Here is a 14,480-nt window from a genome sequence, read left to right as displayed (position 1 = left end):
TTCTATCTTTGTTTCATCAGACCAGAGAATTGTGTTTCTCATGGTCTGATAGTCTTTCAGGTGCATTTTGGCAAAGCTTCTGTGTGGCCACCATACTATACAGGGATGATTGGTGGATTCCTGCAGAGATGTTTGTTCTTCTGGTAGGTGCTCCTCTCTCCACAGAGGAATGCTGTAGTTCTGACAGAGTGACCGTCTGGGTTATGGTCATCTCCCTGACTAGACTAAGATAAATGCAGCAATGTACAGAGACATTCTGGATGAAAACCAACGCTTCCCATCCAATCTGAGGGAGATTAAGAACTGCTCAAAGATAGGCGTGCCAAGCATGTGCAATCATATTCAAAAAGACTTAAAGCTGTAATTGCTGCCATAGATGCATCAACAATGCATTGAGCAAAGACTTTTATGTACATGTGAATTTAATTTTTTTATTTTGTATTTATTTGCAAAATAAAAACATATTTTTACATTGTCATTATGGGGTATTTTGTGTATAATTTTTAAGACAAAATGGAATTATTTACGGTAATACATTTTGGAATAAGTCTATAATGCAACATTATGTAGAAAAAATTAAGCGCTCTGAATACTTTCCGGATGCACTGTCAAAAATAAAAATATTCTACATATCTATTCAGCAATATTATTTTATAGTTTTATAGCTGATGGATGACCTAATGGTGCTGTTCGTAACTTCCTCACAGTAATGATTTTCAAAGCACAAAATATAAGAACACCACTGGCTAGCTTATGTTACCATTAGTGGTTTAACCGGGACACATTAGTTTGACAATGATCTATATTTTTGTGAAAATTTCAAAGTTTATGTAATACAAAATGTTGCCGGCCCAAATGAAATGATTGGTGTTTATGGCTGTCACTCACCCGTTCTCATCAACACGTTTATGCAGGGAGCGCGTTCACACATACAAAAGCAGTCCAAGAGGAGCAACAAATAATTTGGAGTCATGTTATTGTTATGATAGAAAATACATTCAATGACAGCTAACACTTGCTATTCAAATTGCTTTTATTAGCTAACAACACCTAAAGCTAATGCGCGTGCATGTGTTATGTATGTACGTAATTATGTCATTACGTACGAGAAGCCGTAGGAGGGTGGGTTATACCATGTAAAATACATTGGAAGTTGGCGCCGTCGAGGTGTCTGTGTAAACGCTGCAAACAGCCCCTTTAATGGGCTGATTAATAAAAAAATGAATTGATACGTTTTTGTGTTTGTTGGTGTTTTTAATTTTTATCATGCATTATTTTCATGTATTATTTTAAATATATCTCCTATATTAAAAAATGTTTTGCAATATGCATTTCCTTACATTTATATCATTCCAGCCGCAGTGTTGTGATGGTTCACCACCTCACTGCAGAACACATCGTCATCATGCTAAAAAATAGTTTCTGTTGTTTAGATTGCAATTCAATATATTGAGGAAAAAGGTGTTGCAGATCATACAGTAGATGTGTTCTGTTTGTTCAACGGTAAAAAAAACCCACAGGTAGGAGCATGAAAACATGAATGTGGAGTGAAATTAGTATTTCCACCAGTATGCAGAAACCTCATTTAAATAGGGGGTCTGCACCACTTTTGCACATGTTATCAATTTTACCTGCAGTCTTCGGAGATCACCATAACACACCCACTAATAATATACAGTTTTAAAGTTTGCAGACGCTGTTTAGCATTTGTTATTTTGATCTATGTAGAACAGACCTATAATGTATTGACACTACAGACTGTGTATGGTCATCCGCTAAAATTAAAAGGCAATACATTTAAATTAAAAAATAAAATTAATAGTTAGAAAATAAAAATTTTTTGGTTCCTTCTTTTTTTTTTTTAAACAAATACCTGTGCAGAAAGGAATATGAAACATTTTCGGATAAACACAGTTTGGAGCTTCTCAGTCAAATGACACAGCAGTTCTAAAGGTCAGATGTTTATTTTTTTTAAGGGACACTCACATTGAGGGACACAGTATCGCTCCTTGTGTTTCATGATACCCCGGTGCTTTAGTATCATTTGACCCATCATTACATTCAGCCAAAAAGTACCGGGATATGTCTTATTGATCATTTCCAGCTTGAGGATGAAATTAGGTAAAAATATTTTGTTCATATTATGTATTTCCTTGTGAAATATGACCTATGAGATAAGCCATGGACTGTTCATATAAGAAGTGAAATATTACAGTAGTTCCCCCACTGTATAATTGCAAACAAACTATGCGAGTCCATATAGTGGATCTTTTATGTGTATATATTTTATTTCTGTTATATGTAATAAGCTGATGGCAGTAAGCTTTTTGTGCTCTTCAGTGCATTGACTGCATTGAGATCCACAACACCAGGGGGAGCTCCACTAACCACGTTAAACCCAGATTTCGATCTAACAAAGGTCTTAACTCATTCTCCTTCTATGCCACATCAATATGGAATGCACTCCCAACAGGTGTAAAAGAAGAAGTGCATCTCTATTCTCCTTCAAAACCGCACTAAAAGAGCACCTCCAGGCAACTGCAACCCTAAACTAACACCCTCCCCCTTCCACATCCAACCTCCCCGGAATGTAAATAATCAAATGTATATTCTTGTTCTTATGCTTTCTGATCTCTCTATGTCCACTACTTGCTGTACATATCCTACCAAGTCAGACCTACACTGTTTCAATGTCCATTTCTCTGATGATCCAATTGTTGATGACCGAAGTGCTGATATCAACCAAACCTAACCCTCCACATCCCACACCCCGGATTGTAAATAATGTAAATAATTCAATGTATATACGCTGATGATTAACTTGTGTGATGACTGCATTATGATGATAGTATATATTTGTACCATGAATTGATTTAAGTGGACCCCGACTCAAACAAGTTGAAAAACGTATTTATTTGTTATTGGGGCGGTATAGCTCGGTTGGTAGAGCGGCCGTACCAGCAACTTGAGGGTTGCCGGTTCGATCCCCGCTTCCGCCATCCTAGTCACTGCCGTTGTGTCCTTGGGCAAGACGCTTTACCCACCTGCTCCCAGTGCCACCCACACTGGTTTAAATGTAACTTAGATATTGGGTTTCACAATGTAAAGCGCTTTGAGTCACTTGAGAAAAAGCGCTATATAAATGTAATTCACTTCACTTCACTTCACTTATTCAGGTGTTACCATTTAATGGTCAATTGTACGGAATATGTACTGTACTGTGCAATCTAATAATAAAAGTCTCAATCAATCAATCAATCAGAGGTCCATGTATATACCAGCCCAGGTGCAACTGAAAGGCCAAACACCACTAACAGAGAGCTACAACAGACGGCCCTCATTGTTACTGGGACTCTATTTCCACGTCTTGACAGTATGTCAAAGGCCTGCTTAGAACGGCCATTGTTACTAGCTTGGTCCAGACACAGCAAACGACCCTTATCTGATGGAAATGTGGCAGGCTAATTATAAATTGAGGCGGCGGTAGAAGAGTAAAATGCCAGCCTCACTTGTATGAATTTTTGGTCTCGACGGGATCCTATTGTGGAAGATAAAAGACAGGGGATCATTTTTTCCTTTTCACAATTACCTACCCCTAATGCTCTAAAATGAGAAGCTTGTTCAACAAGGAACAGCATTTGAACCTGAAGAAGGAAATTGAAATAGGTGTGTATGCAAGTATGTGTTTGTGTATGTGTACGCACCGACACATCTGTGTTTCTGAATGGGCAGTGTGTCCTGGTTTGGTTAGTCTCCATCCGCACTGTTCCACATTAAATACAATCGCTTCAAAGTATCTTTCTTTGGGCCTAATTGGATTTCTCTTCATTGATCTTCAAAGGGCCAACAGCTCTTCTCCCTACTCCTCCAGAGTAGGCCTGCACACTAATTGCACCACACTTTTTGATAGTTTCATTAAGAGTGTAATTAATGCTCTTTAACATGCATGGATTGGAAACAATGGCTCGCTGTCGCAGACACAATGTATCTCCCACTGAAAGGCATAATTAAAGTGCGCTGAAAGCTTCAATTTTATTGCTCACTTTGACATTAGGCTTGAAGTGCCATCCACATTCAAGGACAATGTTTCTTAATTGATTGTCAAATTGTCAATTGTCAAACTTGGATGCACTCACCCATGCAAATACAAACTCTTGATGTTTGGTCCTGGTTTTATAATGAGGGGATATTTCATCAAGATGCTCATTAAATTAAAACTTAATGAGTTCAATTGAGCCACCTCAGCTTGGACTTTGCTTTTAGCAGCATTTATCTCACTACATGTTGCATGTCTGTGTTATTATGCGCATGCCAAGATTAGATGAAAATTATACTGTAACCTTCCTTTTTATGTCTATCTTCAAACTCAGGTGGCCTCATACAGAGCTCCTCCCCCTTTGGCTGATAGCTTAATGTCCAAATAAGTAGAGCTACCTTGCTGTGACGTTACAAAGTAGCCAGACTGCAAAATGCTGCGTGCTGATGCATCCAAAACTGCGTGCAAGCTCACTCCCAAATGCATCACACTTACGATTTGATGCTTTGACGTTGTTTAACACGAGTATCGAACTTTTCTAACAACATTAATAAGTCAGAAAATACAAAATGCATCATAGTTCACCTTTAAAAGTCGATTTGGTATAATTTCTTAACATGATAAATGCTTCATTCCCTGAACAAATTTAGTTAAAATGTTTTTATATTTACTACGTATTGTCCTTGTTTATTCATTAAATTATTCAATTTAGTTAATATACTGTAAATTGAGAACATCTGATACACATGTATTGAAAAAGAGAATTAATTTTGGATCTTATTGTCAAAATGTAACAATAGTGAAGTTCGCAATTAATATTATGCCCTGCAATAGACCGGTGACCAGTCCAGAGTATAGTCCACCTTTACTCGCTGGAGTTGGCTCCTCATGACGCTGAACTGGATAAGAAGGGAAAACGTCATCGCAATTAATGTTTTATTTAATGTTTCCTAATTCGTGCTATCCAATGATTAATCAGATTATCACACTTTTTAATTTTGATTAATCATGATTGATCAATATTTAATTATTTACTAACTTTTAAAAATACCAAAATATATTGTGACAAATGCAATTTCAATGCCAAAATGTCATCCATTTACATTTTTAAATGTTTTACTTAAATGCACGTCATCTATTTGCTCTAAACCTAACAGTAGTATGTAGTGCACATTTTGAACAATTCTGCAATAATATTGTAAATAACAAGGTGCTGATAAACTCCAATAGATAATGTACTAAACACATACTCAGAGTGCACTTATGTCCGCATTTTCTCTTTCTTTAACCAGTTGCTCAGGCAAACAGGCTTTTTGACATTGCTGATCTCTTTTAAAAAATACAATTTGAAAATCAATTGCGTGATTAATCTGCATGTACACATGATCAATGCTATAATGTTTTTGTGATTAATCGCATGTGTTAACAAGTTAACTTTGACAGCTCTTACAGTTGCCATGTTCATGTGTCATTCCTAGAAAATACATACATGTTCATTGAATAAATAAAAACAACTGAAATTGTTTGCTGCTATGAATACATATGGTCTGAACTTTATTTATCAGACAAATTTGACTTTTTCCCTCATTATATTTGGCAGTCACACTTTTGCATTTAAGGATCTTACAGTGTATTGTCTATCTTTCTTATAGTATTGATTTATCAAGTCAATGAAGCTTTGTTTGCATACTGTAGTCCTTTATTATTGAATACTGTCTCTATTCTCTGTATTCCTTCCTTTTTCCGCTTTCTTTCTCTGGTGAAAGCTAAGCGAAGCCAGTCCATCAGCAACTGTGTTCACCTATGCGAGGCTATGCCCACAACTAAAAGTGTTCCTATGCTGCTCCACACTGTGAGCTCTTTCTTGCCTGGTAACTCTGCTTGCTCTCACAGACTCTCAGGTAAAGTGGATTTCTGAGAGCTAAATGTTTTTGTGTGTTTGTGACCTCCGCCCTTCCTATATCATCCATCTGTTGATGTCCCATCACAAGCCATCTCTTGTTTGCTGTGCCATAAATTGGTGCGGAGAGCTTTAAGCTTTTCCAACGATTTTCCTGTAGGTTTAACCTTGTGGAAATAACTGAATGAGATGGCTACGTTCCTGCTGCATGTGTGCATGTCTTAATTTCATTTATTACATTTCCATATAAATTGTTTCATCATATGGCATTTGCCTCATTTACAAGCTGTCTTGTGCTGTGTTCACCAGATGTAGAGGAGTGTCAGCTTTCGGAATGTGGGGAGGAGCTAGGAGGAGGAGAGAGCCCACTCCTACGCAGCAGCAGCACCTCAGACATAACCGAGCAACTCTCTGATACATTACAAGGTACAAAACACATGATTTGAATATTTTTTCCAATTTGACCATGTTTGTCCAATCAATATGGTTTATTCTCACATGAATGGAAAAGGAATAATTCACATTACTGTGCTTTAACAACTTTTATGTTTATTGCCATCCCTTATTATTATTAACTTTAAAACATATTTCACTAGAATCGCTGTTCAACACTCAACCAGAACAAATTATAACTGTTACAAAGATAATAATGCTCAGTTTTCATTCAGATATATAATGACAATAATTAAAATGTGTGTTTATTATTGTAATCCTAGTTTTCAAATGTGAAGAACGGCAGTATACTTAGAATTGCGATACAGTCGTCCCTCGTTTATCGCTGTTAATTGGTTTCGGACTTAACCACGATAAATGAAACACAAAACGTGTTTACGACCATCTAATTACGTTTTTCAACATTATGAGAGTCCTCCAGACATGAAAAGCCACCCTTTAGTCATCTTCACACTCTTTTAATCCAATAGCATAGTGCATCCCGAGTCTGAGCCAATGCGTCACTTTCTGTTTCCGAGAGAGGATGCAAACTATAGAGCTCTGCTCTCAATACCACAGTTTTTCCTGACTACTAATTTTGATCACAGCTACAGGATAGTATGCTAGCATATTCGACTAGAACTTTGTCAGGCGGAAGGCATAGATTCGCAAGAGAAGCGAAGGTGCCGAAAGCTGGGGGTTAACTAGCTAAATCCTAGCTCAAAGCTGTTGCCTTGCAACCCGAAGCTAAAAAAAAAAAAAAACCGTGAGAGTTGAGCACATTTTAAGCATATCTGACCACCCAAGCGATCCATTAAAAAAAGGCTGACACAGCTCTAGCCGGAGCAAGGTACGTGGAGAAACACATTAGAAGCGCGGCTTGCTGCCAAAGCTAACAACACCAACGACAGCGTGAAGCTTGGCTGCCTAGAAACCATGAGTATGATAAGACGAAGTCAACAGAGCAATACCAGATTGACAGAAGAAGAGGACCGAGATTTAAGAGCCTTAATAGGTACTCTACAAGGCAATGTCGATGGTGTACAAAAAGATGTCGGCAATCTCCAAGAACAGTTTCTCAAAGGTATACAAAAAGGTGTCGAACATCTCAAAAAACAGATTGTCAGAGAGAGAAAGGGATATTATGTTGATATGATAGAAATGAGATAGTTCAGAGAACAAATGAAGATTCTCAGTAAAGCCAACACTGCAGACAGGAGACAGGAGAGGAAGAGGCTGGTCGAGGAGAATGCAACATTGTGCCAACGGTTGAATGCCAAGCAGCAAGATAACGCCCATTGGGACAACAGCAGTGTTGTGGAGATGATTAAAAAAGAGACAGCAGCATTGCGCCAACAGTTTAATGCCAGACAACAAGATATCACTAATCTGGGGAATATCACTGTTTTGAAAAACATCAAAGAGGAAATGGATCAGTTTACACGGCAGAATGACATCATCAGTGCAGGGTTGGGCATCAATCCTCGACAGCGGAGGAGTACCAGAGGACATGGCTGCTGCTTCAACGGAGCAACAATTGGTCAACTTTCTGCAATCAAAGGGAATTGATGTCGATATTAACACCATTTTTGTGTGCATTTTACTGAATAGAAGAAACAACAACACTACGGCAGTCATCATCTTGAAGCTTGCCAACAGGAAATCCAAAATGGCATAGAAGAAACAGGGAAAGAAGCTGACGGGTACAAATGTGTTCATGAACGAGTATCTCATTAAACGAAATAATGGTATCGCCAAAAAAAACACACAACCTAAAAAAACGGGGAAATTCAGGGAACCAACTGCAAATTCTACATCAAACTGAATTGACATTCAGAAGCATGAGTACTTGTTGTCAAAGACATCAAGGATCTGGACAAATATTACATCTCCCAGCGCTATGACAACGATAATAGAGTCTGACGGAAAACAAACGTTGACATTCAACTACAAAACTGGAATAATCCAAGGGATTACTGAACAAGAAAATCTATACTTAAGATCATATTCATCCACACTTTATGGACATTCATAGAGAAACACAAAATATGGCTGAACAGGAAAATATGGAACTAAAAATCTGTTGCAACATAGATCATAATACTCTAGAATTGGATAAGGATATAGATCCATATAATTTTTTTCCCCCACATCAGGAATAACAATAATGATTCTACAGATGAACAATATAATAGCAACATTAAAACCAACAACAAACTGTTGATTGTTCATTTCAACAACAGAAGCTTGTATGCAAACTACAAAGTGATCGCTGTCTCAGAATAATGGATAGATGCTGTAAAAGGAATACATTTTGATCTGGAAGGATATGAACAGAACCAACAAGAACAGAGGAGGAGTAGCTGTGTACATGATGAAAAACTTGAACAACAAAGTGGTAAAAACATGTCATTAGCTATCGATAATATTTTAGATTGTTTAACCATTGAAGTATGTCAACGAAAAAAGCTAAAATATATAAATCAACTCCATATATAGAACACCTAAATCAAGCATTGACATGTTCAATAACTGGATTAAGGCAACTTTTACTGAAATCAGTCAAAAAGTAACTTTCTTATGTGGTGACTTCAACATTGACCTCTTGAACCCTAACAAACAAAAGTCCATAGATGACTTCATGGACACAATGTATAACATGCGTTTGTATCCTAAAATCACAAGGCTAAGCAGAATCTCAGGACACAATATTTAAACCAATAATTTTGATAGTAATACCACTAAGGGTCTGCTAATATTCGACATCAGCGATTATCTGCCAGTTTTCATAATCTATGACAGAATTTAAAAGAAAAGGAACATCGGTGACAAAAATACATTTTGAAGAATATGCACAGAAAGAGTATGATAGCTTTCAAAAATGATCTGAGAGATCAAAGTTGGGACATCATATACATTGAAAATGATGTAGATGATGCATATGGTAACTATTTCAACACTTTCACGATGCTTTATGACAAACATTGTCAATTAAAACAACATAGTAGGAAACAAAAGAACAATCAAGCAGGACCAAAAACCCCAATGGACCAAAAAATGCTTGTACCGTATTTTTCGAATTATAAATCGCAGTTTTTTTCATAGTTTGGCCGGGGGTGCGATTTATACTCTGGAGCGATTTATGTGTGAAATTATTAACACATTACCGTAAAATATGAAATAATATTATTTATCTCATTCACGTAAGAGACTAGGCGTATATCAGCAATCGTCACACACACACGTCAACCAATAAAAATTTGGCGGGGACGGGTCATGGCACATATCAGGCACGTTCTGAGTTCGTTATTTATGTGTCATATAACCTACACTTATTCAGCCAGTTGTTCACTATTCTTTATTTATTTATTTTAAATTGTCTTTCAAATGTCTATTCTTGGCGTTGGATTTTATCAAATAAATTTCCCCAAAAAATGCGACTTATACTCTAGTGCAAGGGTCCCCAAACTTTTTGACTCGGGGGCCGCATTGGGTTAAAACAATTTGGCCGGGGGCCGGGCTGTATGTATGTGTGTGTGTATGTATATATATATATATATATATATATATATATATATATATATATAGCGCACTTTCCGCGCACGCGATGATGTCACGTTATCGATGAGAAAATGCATTTTTAGACAATATGATTTGCCTGAGCGGCTATGAGACACCGTGAGTAGCAAGCGGTACAAAGTGGATAAGAAAAGACAGAAATGTTTTATGTTTTATTTTTAATTTTTAATTTTTTAAATTTTTTATTTTTTATTTTATTTTATTTTATTTTTATTTTTTTTATACTTTGGACTTCCCGCGGGCCTGATTTTGGACACTGGGCTGTAGTTTGGGGACCTCTGCTCTAGTGCGACTTATATATGTTTTTTTCCTTCTTTATTATGCATTTTCGGCCGGTGCGATTTATACTCCGGAGCGATTTATACTCCGGAGCGATTTATAATCCGAAAAATACGAAGAATAATGCATTATATACAGTAGAACATATATAACAAAGATCTACAGAAGCAGAACACAAGTACAAATTGTATTTAAAAAAAACAAGCTAATTAGCATACTACAAATACGTAAAGCTAGGCGAACACAAGTCTACAGAGCTAAATATACACTATATTGCCAAAAGTATTTGGCCACCTGCTTTGACTCACATATGAACTTGAAGTGCCATCCCATTCCTAACCCATAGGGTTCAATATGATGCGGGTCCACCTTTTGCAGCTAATACAGCTTCAACTCTTCTGGGAAGGCTGTCCACAAGGTTGCGGAGTGTGTTTGTAGGAATTTTCGACCATTCCTCCAAAAGCTCATTTGTGAGGTCACACACTGATGTTGGTTGAGAAGGCCTGTCTCTCAGTCTCCGTTCTAATTCATAGGTGTTCTATCAGGTTCAGGTCAGGACTCAAGCCAGTCAAGTTCATCCACACCAGACTCTATCATCCATGTCTTTATGGACCTTGCTTTGTGCACTGGTGCACAGTCATGTTGGAAGAGGAAGGGGCCCACTCCAAACTGTTCCCAAAAGTTGAGAGCATGGAATTGTCCAAAATGTTTTGGTATCATGGAGCATTCAAAGTTCCTTTCACTGGAACTAAGGGGCAAAGCCGAACTCCTGAAAAACAACTCCACACCATAATTACTCCTCCATCAAATTTCACACTCGGCACAATGCAGTACGAAATGTACCGTTCTCCTGGCAACTTCCAAACCCAGACTCGTTCATCAGATTGCCAGATGAAAAAGCATGATTCATCACTCCAGAGAACGCGTCTCCACTGCTCTAGAGTCCAGTGCCAACGTGCTTTACACCACTGCATCCGACGCTTTGCATTGGACCTGGTGATGTATGGCTTAGATTCAGCTGCTCGGCCATGGAAACCCATTCCATGAAGCTCTCTGCGTACTGTACGTGGGCTAATTGGAAGGTCACATGAAGTTTAGAGCACTGTAGCAACTGACTGTGCAGAAAGTCGGCGACCACTTTGCACTATGCGCTTTAGCATCCGCTGACCCCTCTCTCTGTCAGTTTACGTGGCCTACCACTTCATGGCTGAGATGCTGTTGTTCCCAAACTCTTCCATTTTCTTATAATAAAGCCAACAGTTGACTTTGGAATATTTAGGAGCGAGGAAATATCCCGACTGGATGTGTTGCACAGGTGGCATCCTATGATTGTTCCACCCTGGAAATAACTGAGCTCCTGAGAGCAGCCCATTCTTTCACAAATATTTGTAGAAACAGTCTCCATGCCTAAGTGCTTGATTTTATAAACCTGTGGCCGGGCCAAGTGATTCTGATCATTTGGATGGGTGGCCAAATACTTTTGGCAATATAGTGTATCTTGTGGCCTACCCCAGGGATCAATAGTGGCACCAAAAATTGTTCATTGTTTTTATAAACATTTGTAAAGTTACAAAGAACTTAGAGTTAGTATTATTTGCAGATGACACGACTGCGTTTTGTTCAGGAGAGAACACACCGAAGCTAATACAAATAATAACAGAAGAAGTGAACAAATTAAAAAGATGGTGTGACAAAAACAGACTGTCTTTGAATCTCAATAAAACAAAAAAATGTTATTTGGTTAAAAAATAAGAGAAAGTCAAATACAAATGAATGTAGTAGCTTTTTTAAGGGTAAAATAAATCACATTTTTGGGTGTAATAAATGATGATAAAATTAACTGGAAATCTCATGCAAAAAATATACAACATAAAGTAGCAACAAATACATCAATAATCATACTTGCCAACCCTCCCGTATTTAGCGGGATAATCCCGGTATTCAGCGCCTCTCCCGACAACCTCCCGGCAGAGATTTTCTCCTGACAAACTCCCGGTATTCAGCCGGAGCTGGAGGCCACGCCCCCTCCAGCTCAATGCGGACCTGAGACTGAGTGGGGACAGCCTGTTCTCACGTCCGCTTTCCCACAATATAAACAGCTTGCCTGCCCAATGACGTCATAACATCTAGGGCTTTTAGAGAGTAGAGTGCACAACTGCGCACACAACAAGGAGACGAAGCAGAAGAACAAGGAAATTACAGACATGGCGACGCCGTCGACGAGCAAGATGAAGAAATACGCTTGCAAGTTCCAAAACGAATGGAAACAAGAATTTCAGTTCATCCAGGACAGTTCGAAGGGGAAGGTGTATGTTGCCTGTAAATTTTGTAGAACAGACTTCTCCATTGAACACGGTGGCCGAAATAATATACACATCATGAACGGAGAAGTTAAACAGGACAATACTGCCATCTAATGGATAGCCACCGGAACACTGAAATTCAAGTATTTATTTTTTTTTCTATGTAAATAAATAAATAATGATAAATGGGTTATACTTGTATAGCGCTTTTCTACCTTCAAGTAAAATAAATATATATATATGTATGTATATATATATATATATATATATATATATATATATATATATATATATATATATATATATATATATATATATAGCTAGAATTCACTGAAAGTCAAGTATTTCATACATATATATATATATATATATATATATATATATATATATATATATATATATATATGAAATACTCGAGTTGGTGAATTCTAGCTGTAAATAACCACGCCCCCCGTTATGCTTGAATATGTTTAATTTGGGACCAGAAAAATTGTCAAAAATGCTTCTAAAAATTTAGAAAAAATCCGCAATGAAGTACTGTATTTGGTTTCCTTCCATTGATCCATAAAAATAAAAAACTAAAGCAAGTATGCAGCTGTAAATATATTGTATTACCATATTATAAAATACTTAAATGACTATCTATTTAAAATCTACTGATCACTCCTTAGCCCAAAAGAGAGAGAACTCGCCTACTTCCTGTGGTTCTGATAGCAGAACTTCTGAGGAGAGAGGAGAGAATATTGAGCCCCCAATGGTGAGATGCTTGTCCTCTGTTATTAATGGAAAAATAATAAGCGCAAACGTATATTATTTACTGTATCTACTTTTGTTCATAGATCCTGATCCAGCGAAGCAGCAGTCCAGCCGAGACGGAAAACCTTTCTGAGAGTTACCAATACACAAGGGCCAAGCTCCGAGAGAAAAGTCAGAATGAAGTCTCAAAAATGTTTTTTCCATCTGATACACTACATACACAAAATTATTTAGCAAGTACAGGAAGTAAATCTAGAGATGTTAAAACCCTTTTGTAGTTGTAACCACTCTTCTGGTGGGACTTTATAATTTAATTCTGTTGGAATTGGTGTCTATTCATCCACAAAGATGTGTAAGGTCAGAGGTCACTGATTTTGGCAATGAGAGAGGGGCTGCGGGGTCACCATCTCTGTTCATCCAAAGGTGTTTGACGGGGTTGAGGTCAGGGTTATGCGTTTACACAACAACCCCATGTTTTGACCTTACTTTGTGCACTGGGGCACATTCATACTGGAACACAAAAGGGGTCTTCCTAAATGATGGAAGTAGGAAATTGTCTAGTAAATCCAGGATGTAGAATTAAGATTCAGGGGCTTGAGTGTGACTCCCGATTGGTTTATTACTTGATTAGGAAATGCGTCTGAATGCTTAAAATTATATGTGGTGTATAGCTGTGATATTCAACTGGCTACCCTGGGGCACATTCCGGCCCAGGAAGGACACCATACCGGCCCCCCAAATTCAGTTAAAAAGTTAGTACACAACTATTTTTTTTAAGCAAATTTATAAAAACACTAGAGCGCTCCTGTTGTATAGAGAAACTTGGGCCTTGGCGTTCTCACAGCACCCCTTTAAGTCTTGGCAGTTGGCAGTTACACATTTTTTTTTCGTAATGTGATTTATGTAACTAAACAGTTGGTGAGGCTCACATTTTTGCAGCGTATTCTTTAAATTACTAGAGTGCTGTCATAGAGATAATCTTTGACCAGATTTTTGGCAAACAGTCCTTAAAAACAGCAGAGAACTCCTGTATCTCTGACAAAATAAATACACCAAAATCAAAAGTCTAATGTGGTTCTCTGGAATATACAAAATGAGACTAATAGTGAAGAGAGAAGTCTGGCCCATTTCCCGGAAACGTGACCCCCAAAACTATTTAGCTGAATATCCCTTGTGTGTAGCTTTAGTTTTACTA

General features: G+C 37.6%; 1 protein-coding gene across 12 annotated transcripts in view; it reads left to right on the top strand.

Moving 5' to 3' along the window:
- Window positions 1-14,480, top strand: part of ralgapa2 (Ral GTPase activating protein catalytic subunit alpha 2) — a 310,363-nt gene that overhangs the window by 141,140 nt on the left and 154,743 nt on the right. For 10 of the 12 annotated variants that reach the window (XR_009825291.1, XR_009825292.1, XR_009825295.1 and 7 more), the window contains exons 17-20: window positions 5,803-5,937; window positions 6,246-6,362; window positions 13,201-13,286; window positions 13,369-13,456. Coding sequence is in view for 7 of the 12 variants with exons in the window: in XM_062041843.1 (XP_061897827.1) it covers window positions 5,803-5,937; window positions 6,246-6,362; window positions 13,201-13,286; window positions 13,369-13,456 (426 nt within the window). In the remaining 5 variants the exon portion in view is untranslated. The remainder of the gene's footprint in view (window positions 1-5,802; window positions 5,938-6,245; window positions 6,363-13,200; window positions 13,287-13,368; window positions 13,457-14,480) is intronic. The other 2 variants (XM_062041849.1, XM_062041845.1) reach the window with 1 other exon arrangement.

This window comes from Entelurus aequoreus, linkage group LG03 (assembly GCF_033978785.1).
Source record: "Entelurus aequoreus isolate RoL-2023_Sb linkage group LG03, RoL_Eaeq_v1.1, whole genome shotgun sequence".
In the NCBI taxonomy this organism is placed as follows: Eukaryota; Metazoa; Chordata; class Actinopteri; order Syngnathiformes; family Syngnathidae; genus Entelurus; species Entelurus aequoreus.
This window is presented reverse-complemented; position numbering and strand designations above follow the sequence as displayed.